At 41.2% G+C, this 12,613-nt stretch overlaps 1 protein-coding gene across 2 annotated transcripts in view; it reads right to left on the bottom strand.

Annotated features, from left to right (window-relative positions):
* The window catches only part of TEC (tec protein tyrosine kinase), a 182,189-nt gene that overhangs the window by 13,281 nt on the left and 156,295 nt on the right, over positions 1 to 12,613 (bottom strand). For both annotated transcript variants that reach the window (XM_077757819.1, XM_077757817.1), the window contains exons 9-11: positions 6,749 to 6,803; positions 3,819 to 3,898; positions 2,494 to 2,627 (exon numbers count right to left, since the gene is read on the bottom strand). In XM_077757819.1, coding sequence (XP_077613945.1) covers positions 2,494 to 2,627; positions 3,819 to 3,898; positions 6,749 to 6,803 — 269 coding nt within the window. The remainder of the gene's footprint in view (positions 1 to 2,493; positions 2,628 to 3,818; positions 3,899 to 6,748; positions 6,804 to 12,613) is intronic.

Below are 12,613 nucleotides of genomic sequence, written 5' to 3'. Positions count from 1 at the left end.
TAACTCAATACTAGTAATCTAAGCATAAATAGAGGGCTCTAAAATATCAACAACTGTAATAGCAACTACTGGAAATCAGCGAGGTAGGGTAAACCCTTTAACATACATAAGCTGCTTACAGAACTAAATAAGAAGAAATGGCAGATACCTCTCCTATTTCCCTCTGTATTTCTTCAGTTACAGCATATCTCATAGTAACTTTAAAGTGTCACGTGGGTCGCCTGAGTGGCTCAGTCGGTTAAGCGTCTGACTTCAGCTCAGATCATAATTTCATGGTTTGTGGGTTCGAGCACTGCGTCAGGCTCTGAGCTGTCAGCACAGAGCCTGGAGCCTGCTTCAGATGCTGTGTCTCCCTCTCTCTCTGCCCCTCCCCAACTCACACTCTGTCTCTCTGTTTCTCTAAAATTAAATAAACATTAGAAGAAAAAATTAAAGGGTCACATACAATTAAAGTGTTACCTACTTCTCTGTCTCCCCCACCAGATGGTAAGTTCTGACAGACACAGGGGCAATCAGTATCTCTGGTCTACCACAGATGCCCTAGAACCAGGCAGAGTGCCTGGCACTTAATTCTTGTTTGCTACATGACTGAATTGAGGTAACAGTTCTTATATAAGAACACAAAAGAAGGAAATAAGGAAACATGAACGCTGAAAAAGAAAGTAACGTAATAAGAGATAAGTAAAAGTTCTTTGGGGGATAAATCGATAATGAAAATAGCTCCTCACATGTTAGACACAGACTTAACATATAACCCAGTAAATTCACTCCTCGGTAAGTAACCAAGGGAAATGAAACAAAAACTTGTAAACAAAAACTTGTATACAAATGTTCATAGCAGCATTATTCATAAAAGCCAAAATGTGGAAACCACCCAGATGTGCACCCACTGATGAATGATGACAAATGGATAAATGAAATTAACACAGTGGATTATTATTTGTCAATAAAAAGGAATGGAACATTTATACAGGCTACAACATGGACAAATGTTAAACACATTATGCTAAGTCAAAGCAGCAGTCACAGCAGACCACATATTGTATGATTCCATTTGTAAGAAATGTCCAGAATAGGCAAATCTGAGGAGACAGGAAGTAGATTAGTGGTTGCCAAGGGATGCACTGGCGAAAGAAGGCCAGCAGTGGGGTGGGGACTGGGTGGGGGGAGACAGGTGATGGGCACCGTATTTCTTTTGAGGATGATGAAAATGTTCTTAGATTATGGTGATAGTTGGAACCACTCTAAATACACTAATGACCACTCAACTGTATACTTAAATGGGTGAATTTTATGATATTTAAATTATATCTCAATAACTGCTCCTTATCATCATCTGAGAAAATGGCCACCAATGTAGATTCCGGTTTGTGTGTTTGGTTTGTTCCCACTCTGGTAGTAAGTATAGCAGATATTCAAGAAGATGGAAAACTTGTCCAGGACATGATTACCCTAGTCTTGAGAAGTCACTAGCGTAGCCCTAGTCTGACTGCTTCTGTGACAACCCTGACATAGACCTATCTTAGCTTTTAGTTTAGTACTTTTAAAGAAAAGAAACTATCCAATGACACCTGTAAAGGTGGTGAGGCAGATTTTATTCAGGACCACCGTGATTGGTATAGGAACCATTGCAATAGGATTTTACAGTTCGACAGAGGTCCGGCTCAACCCCAAATACAGCATGGGCAAGTGGGGATTTATACCCAAGGAGCAGGGTGGGGGTCTGTGGATGGGAAATTACTCCAAGGAACTCCAGGCAATGAAGGGGGTTGGGATACGCCAATCTAACAGGACCTTGCTGAATCCAAGCCACGGTGACCGGACATCACCCAGTGGAAAATAAGGAACCTGATCAGATACTGAGTGTGAGTGGATATCCAGGGTGGGAGTTCTGGTGAAACTGACTTAGCAGGGTTCTTGCTAAAACTGGATCTTGCAAGAAAGTGCACAAATGGGTCTAGAGGATGGTTCAGGAGCCTGACTAAAGCTTGGTCAAGCAAGGAGTCATTGTCAGTACCAAGGGTATAAGCCACGGGAGTGTGAACATTCATCATACACAGTAAGAATAACTCATGTCCTGAGGTTAAGACAGCTTTTTAAAAAAATATTTTTTTTAAGTTCCTTTATTTAAGAGAGAGAGAGCAAAGGAGGCACAGAGAGAGAAGGAGAGAATCCCAAGCAGGATCCATGCTTTCAATACAGAGCCCAGTACGGGGCTCAATCCCACAAATTGTGAAATCATGACCTGAGCCGAACCAACAGTCAGACACTTCCCGACTGAGCCACCCAGACAGCCCAAGGCAGCCTTTTATGAGACTTAATAGTACCCTATTTTACTCTGTATATATCACCTCCTTAATATGCAATCATTTTAAATCATTCACAATCTACAATTAACTACAAACTAAAACTGTTCAAGGAAGAACTCATCACAATGTCTGACCATTTTCATCCCGACCCTACATTTGAAAAACGTTTTAATAGATCATTTACCGGCTGCATTGTGCTTATGATATTCAATGATCTCAGGAATTGAACCAAATGCATGTTTTTCTGAGAGATAATACTTCTTTGGGGATGTTGTTGTTTCCTTTATATGATAATGCCTGAAGCCTGACGAGCCTTCTCTGAAACAAAAATCAAAATGTGTTAGCACCACTTTGAAATAATGTAATGTCGCTCTTAAGATGTTTTCCACCAAGAAACCACAGGTCTCTACATTCGGCCCCTTCTAGTCTCTGCACAACTTTTATTTTTCCCCATGTTCTTCTTAGCTTCACTTTTCACATTAACAGGTGGAAGTTTTTAAAGTGGTCATTGGTAACGTACTTGGCCCCTGCATGAGATTGTGAAAGAGAAAATTTACCAACTCCATTTACCAACAGTTAAAAGTTTTAAAATAGCTCTTAGCTGGCTACCGTTTTTTTGTCCCTGCTATTGATGTAAACGTGCAAATGTCTAAAAGACTTACACTTCTAAAAGTGAACTGACTTCTAAAAAATGTGCAAATTATATTCTAGATATCTTTCTAGAACACAGATCTTCTCAAGTCATCTCTTGCTAAAAATTCTTTCAAGAAAACTCCCTCTGCTCTTAAAATAAAGCTCCTCGACAGTGACATGACCTGACCTCGACTTTTATCTCTTAGGGTTCTCTTTCCTCTCTTCACCCCACCCCTCCCATTCTGGCTAAAATACGCATTTGTCAGTTCCTGGAACTCACCATAGCCTCCCTCAATTCTGCGTCCAGTTTCTTAAGTCAGAAACACTCTCCCTTCCCTCCAACTTCTACCTCCACTGCCCATCTATCTAGATGTCCCTAGACAATATTGGTGACTAACTCGGATGTGTCTGGGCCACGTACCACCCCCACACACATACACGCATTGCTCTCTGAGCACGGTACTTCCTCATGCATTACCACAGCTGCCTGTTTGCTTGTCTGAATCCCCTGCTAAGCTATAGGAGGGCAGGGTCTGTCTACTTTGTTCACTGTGGCATCCTTAGTGCTCAGTGCAGCGCACAGTACTTATTTCTTGAATGTTCCTAACGTTTCCATAGACATTCTCAGTGGATATATATGGAAAACTATAAGGAAAATTACCAAGTATAGGACATAAAGAAATATGAATAGAAAAGCAGGCTAGATTTTAGAGATCAAGTCAGATTTTCTTGTTTAATGATGAAATGCATCTTATTGTTTGAAAATTAGGAATCCATAAAAACTACATAGGAACTTCATACAAAAACTCTCAGAGAGAGAGACAGAGAGAGAGAGAGAGAGAGAGAAGGTGGGGGCTTGACTGATTGATTACTTACCCTCCAAACTTTGTATAAAGGGAGACTGTGTACATGCCTGGTTGACTGGAATCTCTGACCATAAAACCACCTTCTTTATCCTAAGATCCAAGTTAAGAAAATTTTGTCAATCTAATAACAAGTGTCTTCTGCCACAGAGAAGATTCAAGAAGCCAATCGTATTTCATGTTTATTATCCTTTGCTTCAAAAATCTGCTTTGGAGAAGCACAACTTAAAAAAAAAAAACCAGGGTGTAACCACACGACTTTCCCCTTCACATTACTGTGCTGGGAGAGCAGTTGAAGAAAGTACACTCACAATTCCCCACAAGCACAAATCTTCACACACAACAGCATGAGATATTTCAACAAGATATCTGGAAGTGCCCTTTAGAAACCAATACACAAGACTTTGCAGTTTCTAGACGTTCTGGACATCCGGGGAAACAGTTACTAAAAAAATGTATTTCCTAATAACTGGGTTTCATATCATATATTTTTCATATTTGCTAGAACCTTTGAATCCTGACTCAATATCACCTTCTGTCCACATAGCATTTTTCCTGTAAATATCTCGCTGCTCTTTATAAGAACATTTTTAAAATCCCTAATTCCCCTGGAAATCGATGTTAAATATCACTGTTCACAAAAGGAGAGGCGCAAGCACAAGTAAAGCAAGCAGAGAAAACTAAAAGCAATACAATACGGAATGACTAAAAAATAAGTTCTCATCAGGTTTTCAGTGACACAGCAAGAAACAGGAGCCAGGAACATCAAACACCTCCCTGCCGATTATGCCACTCTAAAAGATGAGTGTATTTAATGGTCAAAAAACAAAATAAATTTCATTCTTCTTCATAGGAAAGAGAATCGGTGATCATAATAGTTCATCGATCAGTAAAAAGTATAATAACTACAATATAATTATTGAGAGCTTACTCAGTTTTAATATGTTCTAATATGTGGATGTGCTTAATCCTCAGAACAGTCCTTTGAGGTAGGTAGTACTGCTAACCCTGCTTTACTTCTCAGGTAAGGAAATGGAGCACAGAGAAGGTGGAGAATTGCCCCAGACCACACAGCAAGTGAGTAATAGAGTCAAATTTGGACCACAGGCTTTCTAGCTACCTGCTCCCTTATAGCTGCCTCTCATTGTGGGGTCACCAGGGAGGCATGTAAGAATCCTGTTGGGGAAGTAGGTGCGGTAACATATCATCTGAATTAAGCAAAGTCACTTGCTATTGCTCTTTAATATAAACTACGGAAACAAGTGTCCAAACAAAACCCTGTCTGGTAGTAATAAGCAGGAGATAAAGTGAGAAAGTATGGGTTTAAAAAAATTGATACCTATTGGGGCTCCTGGGTGGCTCAGTCAGTTAAGCCTCTGACTCTTGATCTCCACTCAGGTCATGATCTCACAGTTCGGGAGTTTGAATCCCACATCAGGCTCTGTGCTGACAGCATGGAGCCTGCTTGGGATTATCTGTCTCCCTTTCTCTTTGCCCTTCCCCCCGCCACCTGCTTGTATATGCACTCTCTCTTTCTTTAAAAAATAAATGCATAAAACTTAGGAAAAAATGGAGAACTATTACTAAATAGAATAGATAATAAATGAGGAGAACTGTACAGATAACCTTCTGATTCAACCTCCTTATATTACAGATGCACAAAACGGATAAGGGAAGTCACAGATAGACTCAGGTCTCCTTACTTAGTCTACTGTAGCTTCCTCCATACTGAAATTTACCCTTTTGTTTTATTGCTTTTTAAAAAGTGTAAGCATTTTAGCACATTTATTATTTATTATTATTTTGCTCATTTATTTCTAAAGGCAACTAAATACTTATTCAAACTTCATTTATGAGGCACCTGGGTGGCTCAGTCAGTTAAGCATCCACCTTTGGCTCAGGTCATGATTCTGTGGTTCATGGGTTTGAGCCCCATGTGAGTCTCTGTGCTGACAGCTCAGAGCCTGGAGCCTGCTTCGGAATCTGTGTCTCCCTCTCTTCTACCCCTCCCCTGCTCACGCTCTGTGTCTCTTTTTCTCTCTCAAAAATAAACATCTAAAAAAAAATTAAAAATAAATGAATAAAAACTTCATTTATAATAGATATCATGTAATATTGATGTAAATTATTTTAAAACAAGTAACTTTGAGCAAAAAGGAAAAAAAAACAGTAAGTACTAAAATCAAGGTAGCAAATAATAAATTAGTGAGAAACAAAGTAAAGAAAATGTTACCCATGTACTAGTTGTTACCTAATGGCATGGGTTTAATTGTCTCCCACTTCAGAAAGATATTTTGGAGTCCTAACCCCCAGGACTCCAGAATGTGACCGTATTTAGAGATTTACAAAGGGAATGGAGTTAAAATGAGATCAGGAGACTGGGCCGTAAGCCAATCTTATATGAAAGAGAAATTTGGGGGGCACCTGGGTGGCTCAGTCAGATAAGTGTCTGACTTTGGTTCAGGTCATGATCTCACGGTTTGTGAGTTCAAGCCCCACATCGGGCTCTGTGCTGACAGCTCTCTCTCTCTCTCAAAAATAAATAAATATTTTTTTAAAATGGGAAATTTGGACACAGAGACGGATATGCATGAAATGTGGAGCAGAGGGGGGAAAAGGTGGGAGGCCTGAAGCAGGTCCTTCCCTCCCAGCCCTCAGAAGGAGCCAACTCTTCTGGCACGTGGACTGCCGGCTTCCATCCAGCCTCTAGAGCCACGCGACAATGCATTTCTGTTGCTTAAACCACTCAGTCTGTCGTACCTTGTTTTGGTGGCCCCAAGAAACTAATAGTATACCAATCCTCAATGTTAAATGATTAAAAAAGGCCACTTATATCACACTATTTTTTAGCCTGTAGAAACAGATGTGTGAAGTCACTTATAGAGATTTGTTACAATTAATCTGTGCTGAAACCAAACTCACAAAACAAGTACAAACACTTACTTCACTTCTGAGAAGTTGCTCTGCTTTGCTTCTGTTCGTATTTCTGCAATACCATCTGAACAGGGGGGAGAAAAGTACATTTAAGGCCTCAGGTTTTTAAAATTACTTTTTATTCTTTCTAGGATTAACCATGTAACACCGCTCATCAATAATAAATACAATAAAGAACAACAAGACATTAAAATGAGAATAATCTCAATGATACAGACAATGACTAGTAACATTTGGATATATATACTTCCAGACTTTCTCTACTCATGTTTTTATGATGTATATACATACGCCGACATTCATATTTTGTTATTAAAATGGGATCAATCTATACTTGCTATATCATAACCAGAACTTTTTATGTAACAGTGTGTGACAGACATCTTTGCAAAGCAATATAATCCTATGCATCATGGTATGAATGCACCATAATTTATTTAAGCTACTCTTATTATTTAACATAAAAATCATTTCCAATTTTTCACGACTGTAGTAATAGCAAGAACAAATTTTACTCCACAGATTCAAACACGCAGGAAACATCATCCTACCTTCATTATTGTATTTAATTCAAATTAAAACTTACCACAGGCCCCTATCCCACCAATAGGCAGTAGATTTCATTTCAAGTCATAATGGAGGCTCTCCCAGTGAATTTCACAAAGGCCCCCAAGTGTCAAAAGAGACAGCAAAACAGAAGAACAGGCCTCCTGGGTTTTCCAGACTTACTAGTTGGAGCACAGCCCCACGCCCTGGCGGTCACCTGAGTCTCTGTCATAGGAATCCTGCTATGACCAAGCAGCAGCGCCAGCCCTGACACCAAGGCTGTCACCACTCTGCGCAACGACCCCAAGCCCCTGCACATCAGTGCCCCCTCTAAACCCTTGGGAAATCCTCTCCAAGGAAAGAGGGAAACTGCCATCTCCCACCTCTCCCTCTCCCTGCTCCTCCAGCGCACTCTCTCCATGAGATTATAAGGCCAAAGAACATGAACTCAGACTGCTTCCTTTGGCGTTCACTTTTAAACTTCTGTTGTTTGTTTTGATCTGTTTGTTTTAGACGCCCTTCAGTGAGCAAAGAAATCTCAGCCACAGTCTTGTTTCCCAAGGCTTCCAATATTACGAAACCAGACTGTCCCCTCTGGGCATCTGACTTTTCTACCACTGGTTCAGCTTTATTATAAAAGAACCAGCATCTGCTTTTGACCCAGCAAGCACCCTGAGACAAGAGAACATAAAGGGAAAAATACAAGATCCTTTTTTGGTCTGGATGCTTTTATGCTTGTGTAGCAGCCTAACTACAATCTCAATACAAGCTGATGACTGTTATTTCCCTTGGAGCTTGGGGTGATTGACCAGAATTATGGGCATTAAGATCTCATTGCCCTGGATCCCATTTTATGAACTGAGACCAAGTTTAACAAAATTGCAGTTGTAATCAATCAACTTTCCAAAGCAATAGAGAGATATGATAAATGAGGACAGAATGGATTCTGTGTCTGAGCTTTTCCACTGATATAAGAAACATTCGTCAGAATGTCAAAAAAAGTCATAAAAATTAATTAAGGAAAGGCAACTGGAGCCCTCGTCACATATATTATAAACCAGCAGAACCTGAAAGATTAGGGGAAAAAATCTCTTTGTAAATAACAAAGATTCAACCCCACATCTTCACAGCCAGAGTAAGCAATGGAGGGTTGGTCTCACATTCAGATGTAGGAAATCCGTAAGGCTAACTTATGGCTCTCAGGAGGAAATTAAATTTAAGATATTCAGAGAAAGAAAGAGGTCCTTTCCTTATCTAGTACATTCAGCTCCTGGGAAGGGAAAAAGGAAATAAGAAAGGAAAGGAATCCACGGCACAAAGGCAGGCAGGCTTTTTGAAACCTTGCCGTAAGTAGTCCTTTTTATGGCATTTGCAGGTTTCCCAGAAAGGGCATTTCCCCTCACTAGGACATAAACTCAGACCTTTAAGAATATGTTGACGGAAGGCAAGGAAGAAGGAGTGATGAACAAATGGATGAATCAGTTAGTGGTATTTCCCAATGGCCCATTGTGGTTTCTCTCCCTCTTCTATGATACGTATCACCAGGCAAGACAGCAAAGCCAGGGGTGGCTCTGCTGAACTCATCCTGGCAAGAACCCTGCACACGGGTAAACGGAAGGAGCCCACATGCTAAGCGGGAGTGCTGATGCAGATGCTGGCCCGCATACATCTCTCCTAGCCCGGCACACAAACGTCTCTGTGTGAGGGGTTAGTTAGCTCCCCTTGATGGAAGACTCACCCTACATCTAAAAAGAATGGCTGGGGATTTGTAAGTAACTTGTCATTCTGTTCTTAGATAGCAAAACCTGATGTGAATAAGGTTTTTGGATTGGCTGGTCACTGCAAAACACTCCAGGGGAACCAGACTTCTTAGTGGTGTCTGAATAGAGAGGGAAGGAGAGCTGGAGACACTCCGTCTTTTCTGGAAAGTTTGGATGCTGGCCAATGCTCTTGGGGAGGATGGGTTCGGTAAATCATAAAGAGAAGACAACCAGGGGGCACGTGGCTGGCTCAGTTGGTTAAGCATCCAGTTCGATTTCAGCTCAGGTCAAGATCTCACGGTTTGTGAGATGGAGCCCCATGTCCGCACGGAGCCTGCCTGGGCTTCTCTCTCTGCCTCTTCCCACTTGTGCTTTCTCTCTTTCTCTTTCTCTTTAAAAAATAAATAGACTTAAAAAGAAGAAGAAGAAGAAGACAACCAGTATAAATGAAGGAAAACCAGAAACAAGCCAAGTTATGATTCATTGCTGGTTCTGTAATTTGACCCTTTACCCTTGAGCCACCCACTCAGTCTTATCTCAGACTTTGCCCCATTCGAAGGGCCCTTACATTTCTGTCACCTGCTTCCTTTCACATCTTTCCATCAAGAACTCATCATGACCATCACCACGAACCCACTTTCTTTCCTGCGGCAGCTCTTTTGACCCTCTCCTCTTCAGACTGTTAGTGTTACCAGGATGCGGAGGTCAGAGCTAGGTTCTGCTGGCCCTGGGGGCCTCGGGCTGGCAATCCTGAGTCCAGCCCCATGGACTGTCTGTTGCCTGGGACGCCTGGGCCCAAACAAACAGCAGGCGGACTCTTGATTCAATAGCTGGCAAAAGGCTTTTTTAAACCCTTGGGGACGTTTGAAATGCGTTACAGCACGAGCTGCAGCAGAGAACAGCACAAATCTTGGCGTGGGAAAACCGAGGGAGAAGGGGGAGGGGGCTCTCTGACAGTCTACACTGAAAACGGGTTTTGTCCTCATCGAGGGAGGCACGGCCCATGCCAGGGGGAATCCTTGACCCTTGGCAGAGAGCGGAGGGGATTGCCACACCAGAGACCGCGCTTAGCCACACAGAGTAGGAGAGTCCCTTAGAAGAGAGAACATTTCCGAACTAAGATAAAGCCAAAACATTCATGGCGATGAATCACAACCTTCATAAAATCCTTACTTGTAATCCCAAGAATCAGGGGGGTTCTCACAATTAGATAAGGACAATCTGGCCTCCAAGCACAACCCTCCCCAAATCATGTTATGTCTCGGTCAGATCACTTTATTTTTTTTTAAATGCAATTTATTGTCAAGTGTATACAGTGTGCTCTTGGTTTTTGGGGTAAATTCCCATGATTCATCACTTACATGCAGCACCCAGGGCTCATCCCAACAAGTGCCCTCCTCAACCCCATCACCCATTTCCCTGCCTCCCCTCCCCATCTACCCTAAGTTTGTTCTCTGTATTTAAGAGTCTCTTGGTTTGCCTCCCTCTCTGTAACTATTTTTTCCCCTTCTACCAGAGTCTTCTTTTAAGTTTCTCGAGTTCCACATATGAGGGAAAACATATCATACTGTCTTTCTCTGTCAGTCAGATTACTTTATAGTAGGGTCCAAGGGGGCCTGGGTGGCTCAGGTGGTTAAGCAGCCAACTATCGATTTCAGGTCGGGTCACGATCTCACAGTTGGTGGATCAAGTCCCGTGTTAGGCTCTGCACTAACAACTTAGAATTCTCTCTCTCCCTTTCTGCCCCTCCCCAACTTCTGTGTGTGCTCTCTCTCTCGCTCTCTCTCTCTATCAAAGTAAATAAATAAACTTTAAAAAAAAAAAGAAAATAAGGTCAAAGTTTTCAGTTTAGTACCTTCCCTAATTCGAAGGATTTTGGTATTTTTTCCTAAAATATATTTAAAAACAGAAACACTATTTATTTTACATATTTTTTATACCCTTACCTACTTCTACAACAACTTTGGGGCAATCACACCACTGAGTGCTATTAATCCTTTTCTAGATTGTCAGGTATACTCACATTACAGGAAGTGGCAGAGGAGACACAACTTTTTGATGGTGGTGCTGGTGGTGGTGGTGGCGGTGATGGTATTTTTAAATAAGTGAACAAAGCATCACAATGACCACCTTAGAATGACCACAAAGAGTATTTGGTATATATGAGCTTCTCATTAAAACCTGGCCACACATGGGGTGCCTGGGAGGCTCAGTCGGTTAAGCATCCAACTTTGGCTCAGGTCACGATTTCACAGTTTGTGGGTTCGAGCCCCGCGTTGGGTTCTGTGCTGACAGCCAGCTCAGAGCCTGGAGCCTGCTTCAGATTCTGTGTTTCCCTCTCTCTCTGACCCTCCTTTGCTCACGCTGTCATTCTCTCTCTCTCAAACATAAATAAAACAGTAAAAAAAACCAAAAACCAAAAAAAAAAACCTGGCCACGCACTGCTAGTGGGCATATAAATAGTATGCCCGTTGCTTTCTCTGGAAGGTACTTTGACAGCAAGCATTAGGAGTTCTAACAAGTTCATGACTAGCCTTTAGACCAGTACGTAAATTTTTAGAGATCTAGTTGAAGACGATAAGCAAAAAGAGGCTGTCCCAGCAACTGTTACACAACACAGATGCTACGTGACACAGTGCTGTCGGAACAAGGCAATGGTTATACAAATTCTTAACAACCATGGGCCATGTGCCTGGTTGCACCTGCTAAGGCCCAGCACAGTGCCTCATACATGCTAGGGCCTCAGTAAATATCTGATGAATGTGTGGCTGAATAAAACATAATGCAGTCATGAAAATGTTTTTGAAGAGTATCTAATGGCATGAAGAAAACTCAACTCATAGTATACTGTGAAGTAGAACAAAAACCATACGAAACATATACAGCATGATTCTGTTCCTTAAGTAATAGTAAAAAAATTGAAAGGAAATATGCTAATGTTAACATGGGCCAACACTGGTTGATTTATGAGTAATTTTTTTATTAACATTTTTCATATTTTAAACAATTAAAAAAATAATAATCATATTGCTATCATAGTAAGAAAAATGAAACAAAACATGTTTTTTAAGGCCACTCTCAGGAACTGTATTCTGATTTCTTCAATGAATGAACAATGATCTGTATTTCAAAGTCAGCTAAGCTGTGATTTGTTTAAAATAAATTCAGGGCGCCTGGGTGGCTCAGTCAGCTAAGTGTCCAACTTTGGCTCAAGTCATGATCTCACAGTCTGTGAGTTTGAGCCCCGCATCAGGCTCTATGCTGACAGCTCAGAGCCTGAAGCCTGCTTCAGATTCTGTGTCTCCCTTTCTCTCTGCCTCTCCTTCACTCATGCTCTGTCTTCTTCTCAAAAATAAATAACATTGAAAAAAATTGTTTTAAATAAATTCAAGTATATTTGCCCATGTAACTGCATTCATACATAGTACCTTCATGTAAAGTATATTAGAGAAACTAAGTCTCACAACATCCACTCTGGACAACTGACTTAATGAAAGATATCCATTCATCTCCAAAATGCCTTACATAACTAGGAAAATGAAAACATTTTCTGGTTCTCCACATTCAC

The sequence above is a fragment of the Crocuta crocuta genome, unplaced genomic scaffold (assembly GCF_008692635.1).
Source record: "Crocuta crocuta isolate KB4526 unplaced genomic scaffold, BGI_CrCroc_1.0 scaffold282, whole genome shotgun sequence".
In the NCBI taxonomy this organism is placed as follows: Eukaryota; Metazoa; Chordata; class Mammalia; order Carnivora; family Hyaenidae; genus Crocuta; species Crocuta crocuta.
Note: the sequence above shows the minus strand (reverse complement) of the source record. Positions and strands in the feature narration are given on the sequence as shown.